This window comes from Scyliorhinus torazame, chromosome 9 (assembly GCF_047496885.1).
Source record: "Scyliorhinus torazame isolate Kashiwa2021f chromosome 9, sScyTor2.1, whole genome shotgun sequence".
Lineage (NCBI taxonomy): Eukaryota > Metazoa > Chordata > Chondrichthyes > Carcharhiniformes > Scyliorhinidae > Scyliorhinus > Scyliorhinus torazame.
The window spans coordinates 75,116,386-75,141,181 of record NC_092715.1 but is presented as its reverse complement, the minus strand read 5'-3'; the positions used below and the strand labels follow the sequence as shown (position 1 = coordinate 75,141,181).

The following is a 24,796-nucleotide window of genomic DNA, read 5'->3' as shown; positions in this document are numbered from 1 at the left end:
AGCCTTGATGAGAACTTTACCTCCTTTTATCATTTCATGATAACCTATCCAATCCGTAGCTATGGCCCCTCATCTAAAAAGATTTGTCGCTGCGTTTCCAATTCCTGTTGTAGCCCCCCTTCATCCGCTGCACCCTCGTGGATCCTAACAGCCAAGATTCTAGGGGCGTCTATCTGTTCCAGTGCACCCCGCATTCTACCCATCACGCATTTAAGGATGGCCAGGCCCACAAAGATGCAGCTGAGTGCCACTGCTAAATACATGGCCATATTTATCAACCAGTCCTTCCAACCTCCAAATCCCCAGTTACCTCAAGAGCCAGGGTCCTGCATTCCGTCCAGGTGATCCCGTATGCGATCCATAAATTTAGTGATGTTAGCGGTTAGGTCTTGAATTCCATGATACACTTGTCCTGCACTATGGTGCATACCCCACCCTCACGGGCCAGAAGATAGTCAAGAGCATACCGGTTCTGCATTGCAAACAACCGCAGCTGAGATAATTCCTTGGTTATTGCCCCGAGGACTCCCAAGGTTTCGTTTCCCAGTATGGTAAGGTGTAGGGCCCAAAATTGCTCACAGTATTCTAAATGGGGCCTAACTAATGCTTTATAAAGCTTCAGAAGTACATCCCTGCTTTTATATTCCAAGCCTCTTGAGATAAATGACAACATTGCATTTGCTTTCTTAATTACGGACTCAACCTGCAAGTTTACCTTCAGAGAATCCTGGACTAGGACTCCCAAGTCCCTTTGCACTTTAGCATTATGAATTTTGTCACCGTTTAGAAAATAGTCCATGCCTCTATTCTTTTTTCCAAAGTGCAAGACCTCGCACTTGCCCACGTTGAATTTCATCAGCCATTTCTTGGACCACTCTCCTAAACTGTCTAAATCTTTCTGCAGCCTCCCCACCTCCTCCATACTACCTGCCCCTCTACCTATCTTTGTATCATCGGCAAACTTAGCCAGAATGCCCCCAGTCCTGTCATCTAGATCGTTAATATATAAAGAGAACAGCTGTGGCCCCAACACTGAACCCTGCGGGACACCACTCGTCACCGGTTGCCATTCCGAAAAAGAACCTTTTATCCCAACTCTCTGCCTTCTGCCTGACAGCCAACCGTCAATACATGTTAGTACCTTGCCTCGAATACCATGGGCCCTTATTTTACTCAGCAGTCTCCCGTGAGGCACCTTATCAAAGGCCTTTTGGAAGTCAAGATAGATAACATCCATTGGCTCTCCTGGGTCTAACCTATTTATTATCTCTTCAAAGAACTCTAACAGGTTTGTCAGACACAACCTCCCCTTACTAAATCCATGCTGACTTGTCCTAATCCGACCCTGCACTTCCAAGAATTTAGAAATCTCATCCTTAACAATGGATTCTAGAATCTTGCCAACAACCGAGGTTAGACTAATTGGCCTATAATTTTCCATCTTTTTCCTTGTTCCCTTGAACAGGAGGGTTACAACAGCGATTTTCCAATCCTCTGGGACTTTCCCTGACTCCAGTGACTTTTGAAAGATCATAAATAACGCTTCCACTATTTCTTCAGCTATCTCCTTTAGAACTCTAGGATGTAGCCCATCTGGGCCTGGAGATTTGTCAATTTTTAGACCTCTTAGTTTCTCTAGCATTTTCTCCTTTGTGATGGCTTCCATATTCAACTCTGCCCCCTGACTCTCCTGAATTGTTGGAATATTACTCATGTCTTCTACTGTGAAGACTGACGCAAAGTACTTATTTAGTTCCTCAGCTATTTCCTTGTCTCCCATCACTAGATTATCAGCGTCATTTTGGAGCGGCCCAATGTCTACTTTTGCCTCCCGTTTGTTTTTAATGTATTTAAAGAAACTTTTACTATCATTCCTAATGTTACTGGCTAGCCTACCTTCATATTTGATCCTCTCTTTCCTTATTTCTCTCTTTGTTATCCTTTGTTTGTTTTTGTAGCCTTCCCAATCTTCTGACTTCCCACATTATAGGCTTTCTCTTTTGCTTTGATGCATTCCCTAACTTCCTTTGTCAGCCATGGCTGCCTAATCCCCCCTCTGATAACCTTTTTTTTCTTTGGGATGAACCTCTGTACTGTGTCCTCAATTACTCCCAGAAACTCCTGCCATTGCTGTTCTACTGTCTTTCCCACTAGGCTCTGCTCCCAGTCGATTTTCGTCAGTTCCTCCCTCATGCCCCTGTAGTTACCTTTATTTCACTGTAACACCTTTACATCTGATTCTACCTTCTTTCTTTCAAACTGGAGATTGAATTCTACCATATTATGATCACTGCCTCCTAAGTGTTCCCTTACTTTAAGATCTTTAATCAAGTCTGGCTCATTACATAACACCAAGTCCAGAATGGCCTGTTCCCTCGTGGGCTCCATCACAAGCTGTTCCAAAAAGCCTTCCTGTAAACATTCAATGAATTCCTTTTTCTTGGGTCCACTGGCAGCATTATTTACCCAGTCCGCCTGCATATTGATGTCCCCCATGATCACTGTGACCTTGCCTTTCTGACATGCACTTTCTATTTCGTGGTGCATTTGATGCCCCTGGTACTGACCACTGTTAGGAGGCCTGTACGTAACTCCCATTATGGTTTTTTTGCCTTTGTGGTTCCTCAACTCTACCCACACAGACTCCACATCATCTGACCCTATGTCGTTTAGTGCTATTGATTTAGTGCTGCTGAAACAATTCTCGTACGACCGGGAGTCTCTATTGGGAGTGAAGTGGCTAGGTATATACGCTCTCCACCGTTGCAGCCTATCATACTGTGAGTGGGAATTATCCCGAGGAAGGGGAAGGCAAATAGCCGGTGGTGCTGAACCCGGATCGTAAGGAAGAGTGACTTGCTCGGGCGGTGGCTCGGAACGCTGACAATGAACCACCGCTTGGGGAGTGCCCCAAAGCGGTGAAACAGATAATAACCTAGACACCGCTGCGGGGATCAGTTAGCAGACAACCCGTCGCTGGCCATACAAGCGGTGGTAAATCTGGTAGAAGAGATTCATACTACCCGGGTTTTCCTCAGCCTGGGCCCTAAATGAATTAAGTGTATCTTCTGATAACCTACGTTCTAGTTGTACTGCCCTCCTTACACGCCTCATCCTCTCTCTAGTCCCCCTCTCTCTCTCACAACCTCTTCCTACCCTCTCCTGACGGACTGATTTTACCTTTATGGTACCAATCTTAACACATCCAAAATCAAATTTACATGTACTCCAAAAACAAGGCAATGTCCATGTAATGTTCCCTTCCCATCGCCGGGACCGGTGCAATCGCTTCATGAGTCCTGCATTGTCCGTTAACCTGATGACCTTCCATGAGTCGATACCATGTCCTCGTATATGGGGGCAGCGAAGAACATCACCTCTGCATAAACAAAATGTCCTTGTAGTTTGGTTGGGGTTACAGATGTAGATGTTATTTCCCTTTTCCATGTCCGTCGCCGATGTCACTCCAAGCGAGGCGAGGCCGAAGATTACACCGGAGGTGCGCAGCCACCCCATCATGCTTCACACCTGTAAAACAGCGCTGGGGAAGGGAGGCAAGTTAGTAACCGACCTTTTTACAGTGGTAGAGGTGGACCCAATTTACAGTGGTGGAGGTGGACCCAAGCACTCCGCCCCTCCACTTCAACTGCAGTGGGGGTGGTAAGGAGAACTTGGAAGGGCCTCTCCCATCGCGGCTCCGACCCTTTCCGAGTCCAATTTTTGACCATGACTTAACTACCGGGCTGCACTGAAAGTGAGCTAGGTAATGGGGGCGGTGGCGGGTGTGCCGCGTGGACCTGGCCATGGAGCTCCTTGAGGACCTTAGTGAGGGCTAGAACATAGGTGGTCATTTCTTCAGTCATATGGTGAAACTGAACCAGTCTGTGAACATGCAGGCTCCAGGGAGTTCTAAGGGGCCTGCCATAAAGGATCTCGGCAGGAGAGAGCCGGGCCGGTCCCGCAGGTGTAACCTGCAGCTGGCAGAGGGCAACGGGGAGCAACTTAAGCCATGTCAGTCCCGTGTCTGCTCTTAATTTAGCCAATTTAGTTTTGAGTGTCTGATTGTGTCTCTCAACCAACCCGGCCGCCTGCGGTCTGTACGCACAGTGTAACTGCTGGCGTATGCCCAACTGGGAGCATCGATTCTCCCGCAGTCGATTTCGGCGGGAGAATCAGCTGGTGAGTCAGTTTCAGCGGGAGCAGTGCGGAAGTGGTTGCTGGGAGGTAAGTCTGTCCTTTAAAAGCACTTGTCTTTGCAGGGGCAGGCCAGTCGATTTCAGCGGGAGAATCAGCTGGTGAGTCAGTTTCAGCGGGAGCATTGCGGAAGGAGGTTGCTGGGAGGTAAGTCAACCTTTAAAAGCACTTGTCTTTGCAGGGGCAGGCCAGTCGATTTCGGCGGGAGAATCAGCTGGTGAGTCAGTTTCAGCGGGAGCAGTGCGGAAGTGGTTGCTGGGAGGTAAGTCTGTCCTTTAAAAGCACTTGTCTTTGCAGGGGCAGGCCAGTCGATTTTGGCGGGAGTGGAGCTGGCTGGTTAGTCAATTTCAGCAGGAGCTGAGAGAATTTTTTTTTTTTTTTAAATAAAATTAGTGTTTTAGGCGGGAACAGGAAGTCGACCCGCGGACGTCTGGGAAGACCCTCACCAATAAATTCTGGTGGAGAGGAAACCCGAGACACTACACGTGTAGTGTCTCCCACCCGCCCTCCTCCTCTAACCTAATAATAAAACCCATTGGTCTGAGGTAAGTACCATATTTTATTATATTATTATTATTTTTTATAAAAAATTTAATTTAGTTATTAGCCAGATCTTGGTAGAAAGTTAGAGGAATGGCAGGGAAGGGAGTGCAATGTTCCTCCTGCAGGATGTTTGAGGTGAGGGATGCAGTTCGTGTCCCTGCTGATTTTACCTGCAGGAAGTGCTGCCATCTCCAGCTCCTCCAAGACCGAGTTAGGGAACTGGAGCTGGAGTTGGAAGAACTTCGGATCATTCGGGAGGCAGAAGGGGTCATAGATAGCAGCTTCAGGGAATTAGTTACACCAAAGATTGGAGATAGGTGGGTAACTGTAAGAGGGACTGGGAAAAAGCAGTCAGTGCAGGGATCCCCTGCGGTCGTTCCCCTGAGAAACAAGTATACCGCTTTGGATACTTGTGGGGGGGACGACTTACCAGGGGTAAGCCATGGGGTACGGGCCTCTGGCACGGAGTCTGTCCCTGTTGCTCAGAAGGGAAGGGGGGAGAGGAGCAGAGCATTAGTAATTGGGGACTCTATAGTCAGGGGCACAGATAGGAGATTTTGTGGGAGCGTGAGAGACTCACGTTTGGTATGTTGCCTCCCAGGTGCAAGGGTACGTGATGTCTCGGATCGTGTTTTCCGGGTCCTTAGGGGGGAGGGGGAGCAGCCCCAAGTCGTGGTCCACATTGGCACTAACGACATAGGTAGGAAAGGGGACAAGGATGTCAGGCAGGCTTTCAGGGAGCTAGGATGGAAGCTCAGAACTAGAACAAACAGAGTTGTTATCGCTGGGTTGTTGCCCGTGCCACGTGATAGTGAGATGAGGAACAGGGAGAGAGAGCATTTAAACACGTGGCTACAGGGATGGTGCAGGCGGGAGGGATTCAGATTTCTGGATAACTGGGGCTCTTTCTGGGGAAGGTGGGACCTCTACAGACAGGATGGTCTACATCTGAACCTGAGGGGCACAAATATCCTGGGGGGGGAGATTTGTTAGTGCTCTTTGGGGGGGTTTAAACTAATGCAGCAGGGGCATGGGAACCTGGATTGTAGTTTTAGGGTAATGGAGAATGAGAGTATAGAGGTCAGGAGCACAGATTTGACGTCGCAGGTGGGGGCCAGTGTTCAGGTAGGTGGTTTGAAGTGTGTCTACTTCAATGCCAGGAGTATACGAAACAAGGTAGGGGAACTGGCAGCATGGGTTGGTACCTGGGACTTCGATGTTGTGGCCATTTCGGAGACGTGGATAGAGCAGGGACAGGAATGGATGTTGCAGGTTCCGGGGTTTAGGTGTTTTAGTAAGCTCCGAGAAGGAGGCAAAAGAGGGGGAGGTGTGGCGCTGCTAGTCAAGAGCAGTATTACGGTGGCGGAGAGGATGCTAGATGGGGACTCATCTTCCGAGGTAGTATGGGCTGAAGTTAGAAACAGGAAAGGAGAGATCACCCTGTTGGGAGTTTTTTATAGGCCTCCTAATAGTTCTAGGGATGTAGAGGAAAGGATGGCGAAGATGATTCTGGATAAGAGCGAAAGTAACAGGGTAGTTATTATGGGAGACTTTAACTTTCCAAATATTGACTGGAAAAGATATAGTTCACGTACAATAGATGGGTCGTTTTTTGTACAGTGTGTGCAGGAGGGTTTCCTGAAACAATATGTTGACAGGCCTACAAGAGGCGAGGCCACGTTGGATTTGGTTTTGGGTAATGAACCAGGCCAGGTGTTGGATTTGGAGGTAGGAGAGCACTTTGGGGACAGTGACCACAATTCGGTGACGTTTACGTTAATGATGGAAAGGGATAAGTATACACCGCAGGGCAAGAGTTATAGCTGGGGGAAGGGCAATTATGATGCCATTAGACGTGACTTGGGGGGGATAAGGTGGAGAAGTAGGCTGCAAGTGTTGGGCACACTGGATAAGTGGGGCTTGTTCAAGGATCAGCTACTGCGTGTTCTTGATAAGTATGTACCGGTCAGACAGGGAGGAAGGCGTCGAGCGAGGGAACCGTGGTTTACCAAGGAAGTGGAATCTCTTGTTAAGAGGAAGAAGGAGGCCTATGTGAAGATGAGGTGTGACGTTTCGGTTGGGGCGATGGATAGTTACAAGGTAGCGAGGAAGGATCTAAAGAGAGAGCTAAGACGAGCAAGGAGGGGACATGAGAAGTATTTGGCAGGAAGGATCAAGGAAAACCCAAAAGCTTTCTATAGGTATGTCAGGAATAAGCGAATGACTAGGGAAAGAGTAGGACCAGTCAAGGACAGGGATGGGAATTTGTGTGTGGAGTCTGAAGAGATAGGCGAGATACTAAATGAATATTTTTCGTCAGTATTCACTCAGGAAAAAGATAATGTTGTGGAGGAGAATGCTGAGCCCCAGGCTAATAGAATAGATGGCATTGAGGTACGTAGGGAAGAGGTGTTGGCAATTCTGGACAGGCTGAAAATAGATAAGTCCCCGGGACCTGATGGGATTTATCCTAGGATTCTCTGGGAGGCCAGGGAAGAGATTGCTGGACCTTTGGCTTTGATTTTTATGTCATCATTGGCTACAGGAATAGTGCCAGAGGACTGGAGGACAGCAAATGTGGTCCCTTTGTTCAAAAAGGGGAGCAGAGACAACCCCGGCAACTATAGACCGGTGAGCCTCACGTCTGTAGTGGGTAAAGTCTTGGAGGGGATTATAAGAGACAAAATTTATAATCATCTAGATAGGAATAATATGATCAGGGATAGTCAGCATGGCTTTGTGAAGGGTAGGTCATGCCTCACAAACCTGATCGAGTTCTTTGAGAAGGTGACTAAACAGGTAGACGAGGGTAGAGCAGCTGATGTGGTGTATATGGATTTCAGTAAAGCGTTTGATAAGGTTCCCCACGGTAGGCTAGTGCAGAAAATACGGAGGCTGGGGATTGAGGGTGATTTAGAGATGTGGATCAGAAATTGGCTAGCTGAAAGAAGACAGAGGGTGGTGGTTGATGGGAAATGTTCAGAATGGAGTACAGTCACAAGTGGAGTACCACAAGGATCTGTTCTGGGGCCGTTGCTGTTTGTCATTTTTAATCAATGACCTAGAGGAAGGCGCAGAAGGGTGGGTGAGTAAATTTGCAGACGATACTAAAGTCGGTGGTGTTGTCGATAGTGTGGAAGGATGTAGCAGGTTACAGAGGGATATAGATAAGCTGCAGAGCTGGGCTGAGAGGTGGCAAATGGAGTTTAATGTAGAGAAGTGTGAGGTGATTCACTTTGGAAGGAATAACAGGAATGCGGAATATTTGGCTAATGGTAAAGTTCTTGAAAGTGTGGATGAGCAGAGGGATCTAGGTGTCCATGTACATAGATCCCTGAAAGTTGCCACCCAGGTTGATAGGGTTGTGAAGAAGGCCTATGGAGTGTTGGCCTTTATTGGTAGAGGGATTGAGTTCCGGAGTCGGGTGGTCATGTTGCAGCTGTACAGAACTCTGGTACGGCCGCATTTGGAGTATTGCGTACAGTTCTGGTCACCGCATTATAGGAAGGACGTGGAGGCTTTGGAGCGGGTGCAGAGGAGATTTACCAGGATGTTGCCTGGTATGGAGGGAAAATCTTATGAGGAAAGGCTGATGGACTTGAGGTTGTTTTCGTTGGAGAGAAGAAGGTTAAGAGGAGACTTAATAGAGGCATACAAAATGATCAGGGGGTTGGATAGGGTGGACAGTGAGAGCCTTCTCCCGCGGATGGATATGGCTGGCACGAGGGGACATAACTTTAAACTGAGGGGTAATAGATATAGGACAGAGGTCAGAGGTAGGTTCTTTACGCAAAGAGTAGTGAGGCCGTTGAATGCCCTACCTGCTACAGTAGTGAACTCGCCAACATTGAGGGCATTTAAAAGTTTATTGGATAAACATATGGATGATAATGGCATAGTGTAGGTTAGATGGCTTTTGTTTCGGTGCAACATCGTGGGCCGAAGGGCCTGTACTGCGCTGTATTGTTCTATGTTCTATGGGAGCAGAACTCCTTGTTAATCTGTCCAATAAAATGAGGCCCATTATCAGAACTTAACTGAGCTGGTATACCGTACCGGGGAATGATTTCCCGCATCAGAACTTTAACCACAGTAGCAGCTTTATTATCGGTAGTCGGATACGCCTCGACCCATCTGCTGAACACATCCACAATGACCAAAACATATTTATAACATTGACACCTTTCTAACTCAATGTAATCCATTTGGAGCATCTCAAAGGGACCATTGGGCAACGGGGTTTGCCCCATACCACAAGGGATACCTTTGCCGGTGTTATATTGCTGACAATTCAAACACCGATTACTGATACTCTGGGCCAACCCCTGCATTTTAGGGTGCCACCAAGTGTCCAGCAACAAATCACTAGTCCCCTGAGCCCCACAATGAGTTGCAAAGTGTACACATTCGATGACCCATAAAGCCAGTACATCAGACATACAAGTCTGTTGTGCTGGCGTGGTCCATAAAGTGGAAACAGAATCATATGTACAACCTAACCGTTTCCACATTTGTTTATCACTCTCAGGACGTCCTCCTGTAACCTTATGACGACTTGGATGGTTGGCATTGGCTTGTCAGAAGCAGACCTATTTATAGCAGATCGTTTAGTCTGACTTAACATTTTAGGCACCATCACTTGCTGAATTTGCGCGGCTGTCCGCGCTGCACAATCTGCTTGTTCATTATCAACGTCAACTGGGGTCTTACCGTTTGTATGGGCAGCGCATTTAATGATGGAAATCTGCACGGGCATAAGGAGGGCCTGCAGTAGGTCATTAACTAATTCCCGGTGTCCGAGCAAGGATACCGAAGGCCAACGAGCCGCCAAGGGCTGTAGTTTAGGGGCTGGTTTAGCACACTGGGCTAAATCGCTGGCTTTGAAAGCAGACCCAGGCAGGCCAGCAGCACGGTTCAATTCCCGTATCAGCCTCCCCGAACAGGCGCCGGAATGTGGCGACTAGGGACTTTTCACAGTAACTTCATTTGAAGCCTACTTGTGACAATAAGCGAATTTCATTTCATAGTGGTGAGGTTTCACTGCTTTATGGACAGAGAGTGCGTCCTGAGATGGGCCAAAAAAGAGCGGAGCAGCAGGTGGGAGAACACGGAGATCCGAATTTACCAGGACTGGAGTGCAGAGGTGGCTAAGAGGAGAGCTGGTTTCAATCGGACTAAGGCGGTGCTCCATCGGAAGGGGGTGAGGTTCGGTATGCTGCAGCCAGCGCGATTGTGGGTCACGTTCCAGGATCACCACTATTTTGAAACGCCTGATGAGGCATGGAGCTTTATACGGACTGAAAAGTTGGACTCAAATTGAGGGTTTGTTGTGGGGGGAGGGGGGGATGTTTACTGTGTATATGGTGTTTATAACGTTTAGGGAATGTTCCTTTGGTTTGAGTGCTGGATGGGGATGGGTGAACGGACTTGATGGGGAGACTGTGGGAGAGTGTGGGCGTCGGTGTTGGAGGGGCTGACCTGCACGAAGGAAGAGAGGGAGTGGAGGCCCTAGGATGGGGAATTGGGGTAAAGCCGCAAAAGGAGCTGCTCCAGAGGGGGCGGGGCCGGCTCAGGAAAGCGCGGGCTTTTTCCCGCGCTAGGGAAGGTTGGGGGCCGGGGGGGGGGGGGGGGGGGGGGGTTGGGCGGTGCTGGAAAGGAGCGCACACTGACTGGCGGGGGGGGGGGGATTCTCACACTGGGGGGGGTCGATGGAATGGCGGGAGAGGCCGGGGTCAGCAGGAGTTAGCTGACTTACGTGAGTGTTATGGGGGGAGCAAAATGGCTAGATGTGGATCTAGCTGTGGGAGGGGGGGGAATAGCGTTGCTGCTGCATTGGCCAAAGGGGAGCTGGAAGTAGGAGAGGTGGTTGGGGCGGGGGTCCGCCGCCTGGGCGACTGGAGGGTGCGGGAGGCGCGGGCACGTGGCTGGCCTAGAAAAGGAGATGGCTAGTCGGCAGGGGGGGCGAGCAGCCCCCCAATCCGGCTGATAACTTGGAATGTGAGGGGCCTGAACGGGCCGGTCAAGAGGGCCCGGGTGTTCGCGCACTTAAAGCAGACGTGGTTATGCTCCAGGAGACACATTTGAAGTTGGCAGATCAGGTTAGGCTGAGAAAGGGATGGGTAGGACAGGTATTCCATTCAGGGCTGGATGCGAAGAACAGAGGGGTTGCAATACTGGTGGGGAAGCGGGTGTCGTTTGAGGCAATGAATATTGTAGTGGATAATGGAGGGCGATATGTGATGGTGAGCGGTAGGTTGCAGGAGGAGCGGGTGGTACTGGTAAACGTATATGCCCCGAACTGGGATGATGCCGGATTTATGAAACGCATGCTGGGTCGGATTCCGGACCTGGAAGTAGGAAGCTTGATAATGTGGGGGGATTTCAACACGGTGCTGGACCCAGCACTGGATCGCTCTAGGTCCAGGACGGGTAAGAGGCCGGCTGCGGCCAAGGTGCTCAGGGGGTTTATGGACCAGATGGGGGGAGTGGATCCATGGAGGTTTGTCAGGCCGCTGGTCAGGGAATTTTCCTCCTTTTCCCACGTCCACAGAGCCTACTCCTGGATAGATTTTTAAATTTTGAGTAGGGCGCTAATCCCGAAAGTGGAGGGATCGGAGTATTCGGCCATAGCCATCTCAGATCACGCCCTGCATTGGGTGGAGCTGGAGTTGGGGGTGGAGAGGGACCAGCGCCTGCTGTGGCATCTTGATGCGGGATTATTGGCAGATGAGGAGGGGTGCGGGGGTGCATTGAAAGATATTTGGAGGCCAACGACAACGGGGAGGTGCAGATGGGGGTAGTCTGGGAGGCGTTGAAGGCAGTGGTCAGGGGAGAGTTAATCTCCAGGGCCCACAGGGAGAAGAGAGAGGGCAGGGAGAGGGAGCGGTTGGTGTGGGAGATTTTAAGGGTGGACAGGAGGTATGCAGAGGCCCCCGAGGAGGGACTACTCGGAGCAGCAGAACCTCCAGGCGGAGTTCGACCTGTTGACCACAGGGAAAGCAGAGACACAGTGGAGGAAAGCGCAGGGGACGACGTATGAGTATGGGGAGAAGGCGAGTCGGATGCTGGCACACCAGCTTCGTAAGAGGGAGGCAGCGAGGGAGATAGGTGGAGTTAAGGATAGCGGGGGGAATACGGTGCGGAGTGCGGTGAGACTAAACGAGATATTTAGGGACTTCTATGGGGATCTGTACTGGTCTGAGCCCCCAGCGGGGGAAGAGGGGATGTGACGATTCTTGGATCAGCTGAGGTTCCCGAGGGTGGAGGAGCAGGAGGTGGCCGGTTTAGGGGTGCCAATTGGGCTGGAGGAGCTGATTAAAGGATTGGGGAGCATGCAGGCGGGGAAGGCCCCAGGGCCAGGGGGGTTCCCGGTCGAGTTTTACAGGAAATATGTGGACCTGTTGGGCCCGTTGCTAGTGACGACTTTCAATAAGGCAAGGGATGGGGGGGACCTTGCCCCTGACAATGTCCAGGGCGCTGATCTCTCTGATGCTGAAGCGGGACAAGGACCCACTGCAATGTGGGTGATATAGACCCATCCCGCTGCTCAATGTGGATGCTAAGTTGGCAAAAGTGCTGGCTACGAGAATTGAGGACTGTGTCCCGGGGGTGATTCATGAGGACCAGACGGGATTTGTAAAGGGCAGGGAGCTGAACACTAATGTGCGGAGGCTCCTCAATGTGATCATGATGCCCTCGGTGGAGGGAGAAGCGGAGGTAGTGGCAGCTATGGACGCGGAGAAGGGCTTCGACCGGGTGGAGTGGGAGTATCTCTCGGAAGTGCTGCGGAGGTTCGGGTTCGGGGAGGGGTTCATCAGTTGGGTCAGGCTGCTATATAGAGCCCCGGTGGCGAGTGTGGCTACGAATCGGCGGAGGTCGGAGTACTTTCGGCTGTACCGAGGGACGAGTCAGGGGTGCCCCCTCTGTCCCCCTTGTTGTTTGCATTGGCAATTGAGCCTCTGGCCATGGCACGAGGGGAGTCCAGGAAATGGAGGGGACTGGTTCGAGGGGGAGAGGAACACCAGGTGTTGCTGTATGCGGACGATCTGTTGCTGTATGTGGCAGATCCAGTGGAGGGGATGGCAGAGGTGATGCGGATCCTAAGGGAGTTTGGGGACTTTTCGGGGTATAAGCTCAATGTAGGGAAAAGTGAGCTATTTGTGGTGCATTCAGGGGACCAGGGAAAGGGGATAGACGAGCTACTGTTGAAGAGGGCAGAAAGGAGCTTTCGGTACTTAAGGATCCAAGTGGCTGGGAATTGGGGGACCCTGCTCAATTTGACGCGGAGCAGATGGAGGAGGATTTCAAAAGATGGGATGTGTTGCCACTCTCGCTAGCGGGCAGGGTGTAGTCGGTTAAAATGACGGTCCTCACTTCCGGTGACGGCGGGCGGGAGGCAGCCGCGTGTTGGAGGGCTCCCGTTCGGGAACGGCATTGTCGGGGGTTAACGCCCGGTCCTAGGGCCAGCGAAGGCAGTAAAATTCGGGAGACAGCACAGAGGAGGGGAATGTCGAAGATCAGCAAAAGAACGGCCATGCAAAAAGTGGCTGAAAGTCTGTCGGGGAGTGGAAAGGTCACCGCGGGGTCAGTAAAAATGGAGGCTGGAGCACCGGGGAGGCCGCATTGCTTACGGCTGAAGAAATAACTAAGGTGATGGCTGCGGAATTCGAAAGGCAGTTTGCAAAATGCATGGAGACAGTGAGGAAGGAGATGAGGGAGGTTTTGAATGTGTTGGTGGAGGAGGCAATTTCCCTAGTGATGACGGCGGTGGCGAGCGCAGTGACGGAGGTGCGAGAGCAAGGGGAGGCACTGAAGGAAGTGGAGGAGACGTTCTTGCAGCACGGTGATCAACTGGCCTCGATGGGGAAGGAGATGTGGAAGGTGATGGACATTAACAAGGACCTGCGAGGAAAAATGGAAGACCTGGAAAATAGATCCAGGCAACAGAATTTGAGGATTGTGGGGCTACCCGAAGGAGTTAAAGGACCGAAGCCGACTGAGTATTTTGCCACGATGCTGGCAAAACTATTGGGGGAGGGGGGGATCTCTCCCGATATGAACTGGATCGGGCTCATCGGTCGTGGAGGCCTGTACCAAAGGCGAGTGAGCTGCCAAGGGCAGGGACTCTGTGCTTCCGTAGGTACAGTGTGAAGGAGAAGGTCCTGAGCTGGGCCAAGCAGAAGCGGGTGGTGCAGTGGGCTGGAGCTGGTATACGTGTATACCAGGACTTTACGGTGGAGCTGGCGAGGAGGCGGGCTGCCTTCAACCGGGTGAAGAGGGCACTGTAGGTGCAGTGCGGCATTGTATATCCAGCGAAGCTGAGGGTGACTTATAAGCTCAGGGACTTTTATTTTGGAACGGCGGAAGCAGCGGAGGAGTTTGCGAAGGCAGAAGGACTGTGGCAGAATTGAGAAATGGCCATGTGCCGATGTAACCTCATGACTGTATTTTCTTCTTTTTTGTTTCACTGCGTGCGGGTGTAGGGGCTAAAGGAGTCAGTGTTGTATATATTTGGACAAGGTAAGTGATGGGACTTTCACTCAAAATGAGGGCTCTTTGGGGTGTCGTGGATATGCGGTGTGTGTGTGCTAAAAGGGGATCTCTGGGCTTTCCTAGGGCCGGGCAAGGGGGAAAGGGACCCGGGCGGGGGCCTCCACGCTGGCCGGTTTAAGCCGGCCAGTGAACTGGAGTGAGGGGGGGGGGGTGGGGCTGCGGTCATCGGAGCCTGGCAGAACAGGGTCCGAGTGGTCTAGCTGGGGTGAAAGCCGGGGAGGGGGGAGTGGACTCTATAGGTCAATGGTGACCATGGGCGGTCCCGGACTCCTTTTTCTTTTTCTCCTTTGTTTTTTGTTTCCACCGTGGGAGGGTTTGGTTTATTGGATGCATATATTGACAGGTGGGCCGCTGTTTGGAGTGGTGGGAGGATGGGATCATTGGTATTGTTAAGGGGATTGATTTTGTATTTGTTACCATTTACTGTTTTTGGGTGGGGTGTAAATCTTTGAAGGAAAATGTAGAATAAAAAAATATTTTTTTAAAAAATGACGGTCCTCCCGAGGTTTCTCTTTTTGTTCCAGTGCCTTCCCATTATGATTCCCAAGGCCTTTTTCAAACGGGTAGGTAGGAGCATCATGGGTTTCGTGTGGGCAAACAAGACCCCGAGGGTAAAGAGGGTGTTTCTGGAGCGTAGTAGGGACAGGGGGGTGCTGGCGTTGCCAAATTTGTGTGGCTATTATTGGGCTGCCAATGTGGAGATGATCCGTAACTGGGTAATGGAGGGAGAGGGGGCGGCGTGGAAGAGGTTAGAGATGGCGTCCTGTGTGGGCACGAGCCTGAGGGCGCTGGCGACGACACCGCTGCCGCTCTCGCCGACAAGGTACACCACGAGTCCGGTGGTGGCGGCGACGTTGAAGATCTGGGGGCAGTGGAGACGACACAGGGGCGAGGTTGGAGCCTCGGTTTGGTCCCCGATTCGGGAGAACCATCGGTTCGTCCCGGGAAGGATGGATGGGGGGTTTCGGAGCTGGCATCGGGAAGGGATTAGAAGAATGGGGGACCTGTTTATAGATGGGACGTTTGCCAGCCTAGGGGCGCTGGAGGAGAACTTTGGGTTACCCCCGGGAAATGCTTTCAGGTACATGCAAGTGAGGGCGTTTGTGACGCGGCAGGTGAGGGAATTCCCGCTGCTCCAGGCACAGGGGATTCAGGACAGGATAATTTTGGTGTATGGGTTGGAGAAGGCAAGGTTTCGCCGAGTTACCAGGAGCTGAAAGAAGAGGAGGATGCCTCGGTGGAGGTGTTAAAGGGCAAGTGGGAGGAGGAGCTTGGGGGGGGGTGGATAGATGAGGGTCTGTGGGCTGATGCTCTGAGTAGGGTTAACTCTTCCTCCTCTTGCGCCAGGCTCAGCCTAATACAGTTCAAGGTTACTCACAGAGCGCATATGACAGGGGCAAGGTTGAGTAGGTTCTTTGGGGTGGAGGACAGATGTGGGAGGTGCTCGGGAAGCCCGGCGAATCACGTCCATATGTTCTGGTCGTGCCCGGCACTGGATGGGTTTTGGAGGGGTTTCGCGAGGACTATGTCCAAGGTGGTGAATGTCCAGATCAAGCCGAGTTGGGGGTTGGCATTATTTGGGGTAACGGATGAGCCGGGAGTGCAGGAGGAGAAAGAGGCCGGTATTCTGGCCTTTGTGTCCCTGGTAGCCCAGCGGAGGATCTTGCTATTATGGAAAGACGCGAAGCCCCCTCGCGTGGAAGCCTGGATCAATGACATGGCAGGGTTCATCAAGCTGGAGAGGATAACGTTTGCCTTATGAGGGTCTGTGCAGGGGTTCCTCAGGTGGTGGCAACCGTTCCTGGACTATCTTGCGGAGCGTTAGGAGGAGGTCAGCAGCAACCCAACGGAGGGGGGGGTGGGGAATTCGGGTGGGTGGGGGGGGGGCTTCCCTATGGGTACTTTTGAATGTCATATGGGGGGTTACTGTATATGGGGGAAACCCAACGTATAGGTTTTGTATAATTTTTGATTGTTGTGTTCGTGTCTCTCTTTTTGTTGCTGGGGGGGGGGGGTGGGTTTGTTAAAAAATTCTGTTGGAAAATTTGAATAAACATATTGAAAAAAAAACCCAAAAAAACTAAACCCCGGTGGGATATTTCCGTGCCGGCCGAGGTAAGGAATCCCCTATTCTTCCAGAGCTGTCCGAAGTCATGAACTACCCCGAAGGCATATCGGGAGTCAGTATAAATATTTACCCGATGATCTACCCCAAGTATACATGAACGGGTAAGGGCAAACAGTTCGGCTTGTTGGGCTGAATAAGGGGTCTGAAAAGCGGCTGCTTCTAGGATCAGACCATCCTGATCTACGATTGCGTAACTGGACAGTCTCCTGCCAGTGGGGCTTATTAATACACTGCCATCTACATACATAATCATGTCCAGTTGTTCTAACGGAATATCGCTCCGATCGTCCCTTATTGTGGTAGTTTCCTGAATCAAGGCTAAACAGTCGTGGCCAGGTACGTCTTCATGGACAGGGGGACCGCTAAGAAACAGGCTGGATTGATAGTGGTACAGTATTTAAATGTCAGACGTGGATTGTTCAGAAGGTATATTTCATACCTATTCTGACGAGCTGCGGTAAGATGCTGAGTCTGCAGTTGCCCCAGTAGTGCGATGACCGAGTGGGAGCTATACACCGTAATATCCTGTTGGACAGTTATATTGGCAGCAGCCTGCAAACTATTGTATATCGCTGCCAAGATCTGGGTGCAAACAGGGTGGCCCAACGCCACTGGATCAAGTTTGGAAGAGTAATATGCTATGGGCCGGTGCTTGTCCCCATGTTGCTGGGTGAGTACTGCTGTTGAATATCCTTCCAGAACAGTACAGTATATCTGGAACGGTCTGTGGGAGACGCTGGGAAGGTTTGGGTTTGGTGAGGGCTTTATTGACTGGGTGCGATTGCTCTACCAGGCGCCTGTAGCGAGCGTGTGCACGGACCGGCTGAGGTCAGGGTATTTTAAGATACACCGAGGGACGAGGCAGGGGTGCCCCCTCTCCCCGTTGCTTTTCGCTCTGGCTATAGAGCCGTTGGCCGTGGCGCTGAGAGCATCAAGGAATTGGCAGGGACTGGTTCAGGATGGGGTGGAGCATCGGGTTTTGCTTTACGCGGACGATCTGCTCTTGTACATTCCGGACCTGGTGGAGGGGATGGGGGCGATTATGCAGATCTTGGGGGAATTTTGCAGGTTTTCGGGGTATAAATTGAAAATGGGAAAAAGTGAATTGTTCGTGATCCATGCAGAGGGGCAGGAGAGGAGACTGAAGGAGCTGCCGCTCAGGATGGTAGAGAGGCGCTTTCGCTACCCGGGAATACAGGTGGCTCGGAAATGGGAGGTACTACACAAGCTCAACCTAACCTGGCTGGTAGAGCAAATGGAAGGGGACTTTAAAAGATGGGACATGCTCCCGCTATCGTTGGTGGGGAGGGTACAGACCGTGAAAATGACCCAGATTTCTTTGTTTTTCAGTGCCTCCCCATCTTCATCCCTAAGGCCTTTTTCAAGCTGGTGAACAAGATTATTTTGGGCTTTGTGCAGGCGAATAAAACACCGCGAGTGAAGAAAATGTTGTTGGAGCGCAGTCGGGGGGAGGGTGGGTTGGCGCTGCCGAACTTCTGCAACTACTACTGGGCGTCTAATATAGTGATGATTAGGAAGTGCGTAATGGGGGAGGAGTCGGCATGGGAGCGGATGGAGGCGGTGTCATGCAAAGGCACCAGTTTGGGAGCATTGGTAACGGCAGCTCTGCCGTTCTCGCCGGCCCGTTACTCCACTAGCCCAGTGGTGGTGGCGGCACTGAGGATCTGGAGGCAATGGAGGAGGTACAAGAAGGTGGAGGGTGCGTCGGTTTGATTTGCAATAACCACAGGCTCGCACCAGGCAGGATAGATGACGGGTTCCGGAGCTGGCAGAGAGCAGGAATTAGAAGGATGGGAGATCTATTCATAAACGGGAGTTTCCCCAGTCTGAAGGCGCTGGAGGATAAGTTCAAGCTGCCACCGGGGAATGGTTTCAAATATTTGCAAGTGCGGGACTTTCTGAGGAAACAGGTGCTGGCTTTCTTGCTGATGCTGCCACGGGGGATACAGGATAGAGTAGTCTCTGGTATCTGGATGGGGGAGGGGAAGGTGTCAGATGTCTATCAGGAGTTGTTGGAGGCGGAGGAAACCCCGGTGGAGGAACTGAAGGGCAAGTGGGAGGAGGAGTTAGGTGGAGAGTTAGAGGCAGGTCTGTGGGCGGACGCCGTAAGCAGGGTTAATTCCTCCTCATCATGTGCCAGGCTCAGTCTGATAGAGTTTAAAGTGGTACACATAACAGCAACGAGGATGAGCAAGGTTTTCGGGGTAGAAGATAGATGTGCGAAGTGTGCGGGAAGCCCAGCAAACCATGTCCACGTGTTTTGGGCATGCCCAAAGCTTGGAGGGTTTTGGCAGGCTTTCGCTAAAGCAATGTCCAGGGTGCTAGACACGCGGGTGGTGCCGAGTCCGGAGGTAGCGATCTTTGGAGTGTCAGAAGATCCGGGAGTTCAGGGAGTGAAAGAGGCCGACATTCTGGCATTTGCCTCCCTGGTAGCCCGGAGACGGATCCTTTTAATGTGGAGGGACTCAAAGCCTCCGAGTGTGGAGACTTGGGTCAGTGACATAGCTGGGTTTCTCAGGCTGGAGAAAATAAAGTTTGGCTTGAGAGGGTCAATGCTGGGGTTCTCTTGGAGGTGGCAGCCGTCATCGACTTTCTCGGGGGGGAAAATTAAAATGTCGGCAGAAGCAGAATTCCGAGGGGGGGGGGTGGGTAGGTGCAATATCGTTGAGGGATGTACAGAAGGGGTTGGGTGGGAAATGTCTATTTTACCATGTTGATGTTTATGTTATTATTATTGTGTTATTATAAAAATTTTGCAAATACTTCAATAACAATATTTTTTTAAAAAAAAATGTTTGGAATGATCTTTGGATCTTCCAGGGTTGTACTTCCCAGTTTCAGTAGATAAACCTCAGCCTTGGTAAAGACCGTAAGTTATATTTCAACCTTCTTAACCTGTTTTTCTTATCTGTGCTGGACACTAGATTTGAGGGTACTTTAATTTTATTGGTAATATTGTCTAAAAAAAAAAAAATTTAGTCAAGGCATTCTCATATATAAACAAAAAAAAAGCAGAACAAGCGAACAACATAATAAATAACCAACACCCACTCTCTCCCCTAACCCTGCCTGACCCCCCCACCCTCCATTTCCTCCTTTGCTGACCCCTCAAACCTCCGAGTGAACCCATCAGCTGACCCCCTCAAGACGAACTTGACCTTCTCCAGCCTTGGGAATTTCACCAGGTCGCTCACCCACATGCCCTCTTTTGGAGCTCTGAGTCCCTCCACCCGAGTAAGATTATGCTGCTCTTGCTCACGTATTTGCTTTGTTTGGCTCCTTGTTCAGCACTGTAACCAATCACTGTTTTGTCAATGTACCATTTGTCAATGTTCTCGGTTGATTATTCTTGTGTCTATTATGTACATACTGTGTATGTTCCTCGGCCGCAGAAAAATACTTTTCACTGTATTTCGGTACATGTGACAATAAATCAAATCAAATTATAGATGTCGGATACCTTCCCCTCCCCTATCTCATCCCTCGACAGTACCTTATCATGCAACCTCCGGCGTGGCAACCCAGGGAACAATGGCACCTCTCTCTTTACAAAATCCAGGACCTGCAGGTACCTAACTCCGTTCCCCCGGGTAGCTCGTACTCCTCTTCCAGGTCCTCCAACCTCGCAAACTTGCCCCCTATGAACAGGTCAGCAAATCACTCGATCCCTGCTCGTCACCACCCCGGTATCTCGCGTTATGGGTAATATTGTTGATACTTGGCCAGACCAGTCTCCCCTTGGCCCACATGATCTACTGTTGAAGTGGAAAACCATTCTTCTGCATCTCATCCTCTTTTGACCTCAAAGTTAATGTAGGCCAATTGATTTCTCAGTTAATTAAGCTATTAAACATCTTAGGAAGTAATTCTACCTTCATGATTTTACTAATTTGTTCCTTCTATTTCTATTAAGTGCCAAAATAGAAATTAAATGTGATGTTAGTTAGCATGTGGTATTTCATTTGGACAATTAGTGATAAAGTAGGTTTTTCTTTATTTACATTTTTTCTAATTGGTATGTAAAATTAATTAAAACTTGCAAGCTTTTTCTTTTTTAAAGGAATGACAAAAATGATAAGGTTGGAGAATCTGGTGTCAACAGTAAACTCCCTGTGGCACCTTTGCAAAGAAGGAAGCGTTTCTCCACCATGCCAAATTTGGCCAAACCCAGATCCACATCTGTGACTGTGCAACCATCGAGCAGTGTCACACCAAAGTCTCCTCCTCGGCAACAAAGTCCATTAAATTCTGTTTCCAATGCTGTATCCATTCAAGGCAATGCTTCTCCATCACAGATCTCTACTACTGACAAACCGCTTCTGAGATCACAGGAGAAGCGAAAACCCTCTTCAGGACAAGATAACAAATTACCAGAAAAGCGAACTCCAATTCCTCAAGTACCTCAGTTCTCTCCAGTTAAAAACCCTGTGCACAAAGATTCAACGGTTGGAACCAACTCTGCTCGACTTCCGATGGCACGGAAGACACTGTCCACACCACTTAAAGAGAGGGTTACACCCAGTAACCCGCCTACAAAACGAAATGTGCCATCCCCAAGCCATTCACCTGCACGTCCTAAGGCTGCAAAAATTCCATCTGATCTTGAGCGACTAAGGAAAGCTCGAAAACTGCGGGAACTGCTGAAAGAGGAGTTGCAGAAGGAGAAGGTAAATTTGAATACATGTTGAGAGGTGTTTCTGTTGATAATTGCTTTCAATTATAACTTTTAAATTTAATTGCTCAGGAGAGTGGGAGCAAGGTTTTTTCCATGTCCCCATGGTGATGAAATATTATCTTACAGCTATTTAGATTTATTTAATCCTGTTGTAAAGTCAATAAAATATCAAATCATTCTTTGGAAATTGAGCATGTAACACAAACTGGGACTCATGACTAAACGTCCAGGATATTTAAAATGCAATTCTAAATTGGGTCTCTGCCTGTGCGGAGTCAGCACGTTCTCCCCGTGTCTGCGTGAGTTCCCTCGGGTGCTCCGGTTTCCTCCCAAAAAGTCACAAAAGATGAGCTTGTTAGGTGAATTGAACATACTGAATTCTCCCTCAGTGTACCCGAACAGGCGCCGGAGTGTGGCGACTGGGGATTTTCACAGTAACTTAATTGCAGTGTTAATGTAAGCCTACTTGGGACACCAATAAATATTATTAAAGATTATTATTATTATATCCATTCAAATTGAGCAAATGGATCACTATTTAGCATTATGAGTTGGATCACTAAAGTGCTATGTCCAGGAGGATAAAACATAGATTTGTGTTTGTAGTTCCTAAAACTGATGGTTTCCTAACTCAGCTGTAGCATCAAGAGGAAGAGGGAAAATCAAAAATCTAGTCACTCTAGGTAAGAGTTTTATACTTTTGAATGGCTGGCTCATCATTTCCATGGCACTGACTTTCAAGCATATTTTAGGCTCATATGTGGTGTTAAGAAAAGAAAGAATCAATAGAATAGATATTGCACAGAAGGAGATCTTTCGGCCTTCAAGTCTGCAATGGCTCTCTGTAGTAACTACTTTGCTAGTCCCACTTCTGCCATTTCCTCGTAGCCCTGCATATGTTGCTGATTTTTTACAAATTTTTAAAAAACGTTTGAATTTCACAAAATTGAGTAATATGCTATTTAAGATGAGCATATCAGAGAAAGTTTACCTTATAGTGGTAGTTAAAATACTGGATGAGGGGTAGCATGGTGGCGCAGTGGTTAGCATTGCAGCCTCACGGTGCCGAGGTCCCAGGTTCGATCCCGGCTCTGGGTCACTGTCCATGTGGAGTTTGCACATTCTCCCTGTGTTTGCGTGGGTTTCGCCCCCACAACCCAAAGATGTGGGGCTAAATTGCCCCTTAATTGGAAAAAATGAATTGGGTACTCTTAATTTTTAAAAATATACTGGATGAGCTGAAAATGAATAATATGGAGGCATTGGAAAAGCAGGCTGTATTTAAAGTTGGTAAGTCACCAGGACCAGATCAGGTGCCTGAGGGAGGTAAGGATGGATATTGTGGCTAACTGATAATTGCAGTTGAGCTGAGTGAAGTCCATTGCTTTCCAGTTGGCACAGGAATGCAATTCCCAAGCTGAGTTGTGAGCAAGGCTTGAAGCTTGGACTTGGAAATCCAGGACACTACTTTTTCTTGAACAGAGCAATGGTTATCACTTTTCAGGGAAGAGATTATTTTTTGTTTAGAGCTCTCCAATATTTCTGGGTGGATCTAAAAAAAACCATTAAGTGTTTCTGCCCCGAATATTGCTCAGCTATAATTTCTACCGGGTGTGACATTCCTTGTGTTGCCGTGAATATCTATTTCATAATTTGTATGTTTTAGAATATAACTTTTCATTTTAGGAATTCAAGTTTTTAAAAAATAATTTAAGTTTTAACTGTAGAAAATGGGTGCTTCTGATTGAGAAACAGTTAGCAACTAAAGTAAATGTTATTCAAACAAGCATGGAGTTAATTGTAGTTAAAACCCATCTTTTGTTTGTCTTACTAGGTCAGAGTTGATAGTGGGAAAGAAAAATTAAACATTGAGTGATCCATCTCCAGGCTTGTAATGGAGGCAGGGAATCTGGAGAGAGGGCAGTTAGAAATCCATTAGAAATATAAATTGTTATAGCACCGAGGACCCGGGTTCAATCCCGGCCCTGGGTCGCTGTCCATGTGGAGTTTGCACCTTCTCCCCGTGTCTGCATGGGTCTCACCTCCACAACCCAAAGAGATGCAGGGTAGGTGGATTGGCCACACTAAAATTTCTCCTTAACTGGAAAAAAATAATTGGGTACTCTAAATTAAAAAATATATATAAATGATTCATATGGGTTGGAGAACAATGGGCTAGTGCGCAATCAATTCCAAACCTACTTTACCCGGAGTCACAATACAATTGAAATGAACAAATAATTTTTAGAAAATGCCTTTGGTCTTTGGCTGCCCAATAGCTACAGTCGCCAGGTTTAGGGCATCATGGGAATTAGCTAACTGACTTGGCCACATTATTTACAAACGTACAGACCTACACTTGGCTCATTCAGCAAGTATTCCTTATCAGCAGCCCCTGAGGAGCTGCTTCTGAGGAATATTGACTGTGGTGCCAGTTAGTAAGAACTTTAAGATTAGAGTGTCCGAGGGCAGCACGGTGGCGCAGTGGGTTAGCCCTGCAGTCTCACGGCGCCGACGACCCAGGTTCGATCCCGGCTCTGGGTCACTGTCCGTGTGGAGTTTGCACATTCTCCCCGTGTTTGCGTGGGTTTCGCCCCCACAACCCAAAGATGTGCAGGCTAGGCGGTTTGACCACGCTAAAATGCCCCTTAATTGGAAAAAATGAATTGGGTACTCTAATTTTTTTTAAAAAGGCATCACGAAGCCCCAAGGACAGTTGATAAGGGCAGTAAGAAGTCTTACAACACCAGGTTAAAGTCCAACAGGTTTGTTTCAAACACTAGCTTTCAGAGCACGGTTCCTTCCTCAGGTGAATGAAGAGGTATGTTCCAGAAACATATATATAGACAAATTGAAAGATACAAGACAATGCTTGGAATGCGAGCATTAGCAGTTAATTAAGTCGCACGTCTTGAAGGCCGCCTTGGAGAACGCTTACCCAGAGATCAGAGGCTGAATGCCCTTGACTGCTGAAGTGTTCCCCGACTGGAAGGGAACATTCCTGCCTGGTGATTGTCGCGCGATGTCCGTTCATTCGTTGTCGCAGCATCTGCATGGTCTCGCCAATGTACCATGCTACGGGACATCCTTTCCTGCAGCGTATGAGGTAGACAACTTGGCCGAGTCGCATGAGTATGTACCGCGTACCTGGTGGCAAATGGAGTTTAATGCAGAAAAGTGTGAGGTGATTCATTTTGGAAAGAATAACAGGAAGACAGAGTACTGGGCTAATGGTAAGATTCTTGGCAGTGTGGATGATCAGAGAGATCTCAATGTCCATGTACATAGATCCCTGAAAGTTGCCACCCAGGTTGAGAGGGTTGTTAAGAAGGCGTACGGTGTGTTAGCTTTTATTGGTAGAGGGATTGAGTTTCGGGACTATGAGGTCATGTTGCAGCTGTACAAAACTCTGGTGCGGCCGCATTTGGAGTATTGCGTGCAATTCTGGTCGCCGCATTATAGGGAGGATGTGGAAGCATTGGAAAGGGTGCAGAGGAGATTTACCAGAATGTTGCCTGGTATGGAGGGAAGATCTTATGATGAAAGGCTGAGGGACTTGAGGCTGGTTTTGTTAGAGAGAAGAAGGTTAAGAGGTGACTTAATTGAGGCATACAAGATGATCAGAGGATTGGATAGGGTGGACAGTGAGAGCCTTTTTCCTCGGATGGTGATGTCTAGCACGA

General features: G+C 49.2%; 1 protein-coding gene across 5 annotated transcripts in view; it reads left to right on the top strand.

Annotated features, from left to right (window-relative positions):
• LOC140429315 (uncharacterized) overlaps positions 1-24,796 on the top strand; it is a 198,901-nt gene that overhangs the window by 28,371 nt on the left and 145,734 nt on the right. For 4 of the 5 annotated variants that reach the window (XM_072516152.1, XM_072516150.1, XM_072516149.1 and 1 more), the window contains exon 3: positions 20,499-21,105. In XM_072516152.1, the coding sequence (XP_072372253.1) occupies positions 20,499-21,105 (607 nt within the window). Of the gene's footprint in view, positions 1-20,498; positions 21,106-21,725; positions 21,797-24,796 lie in introns of those variants that run through there. The other variant, XM_072516151.1, reaches the window with a different exon arrangement.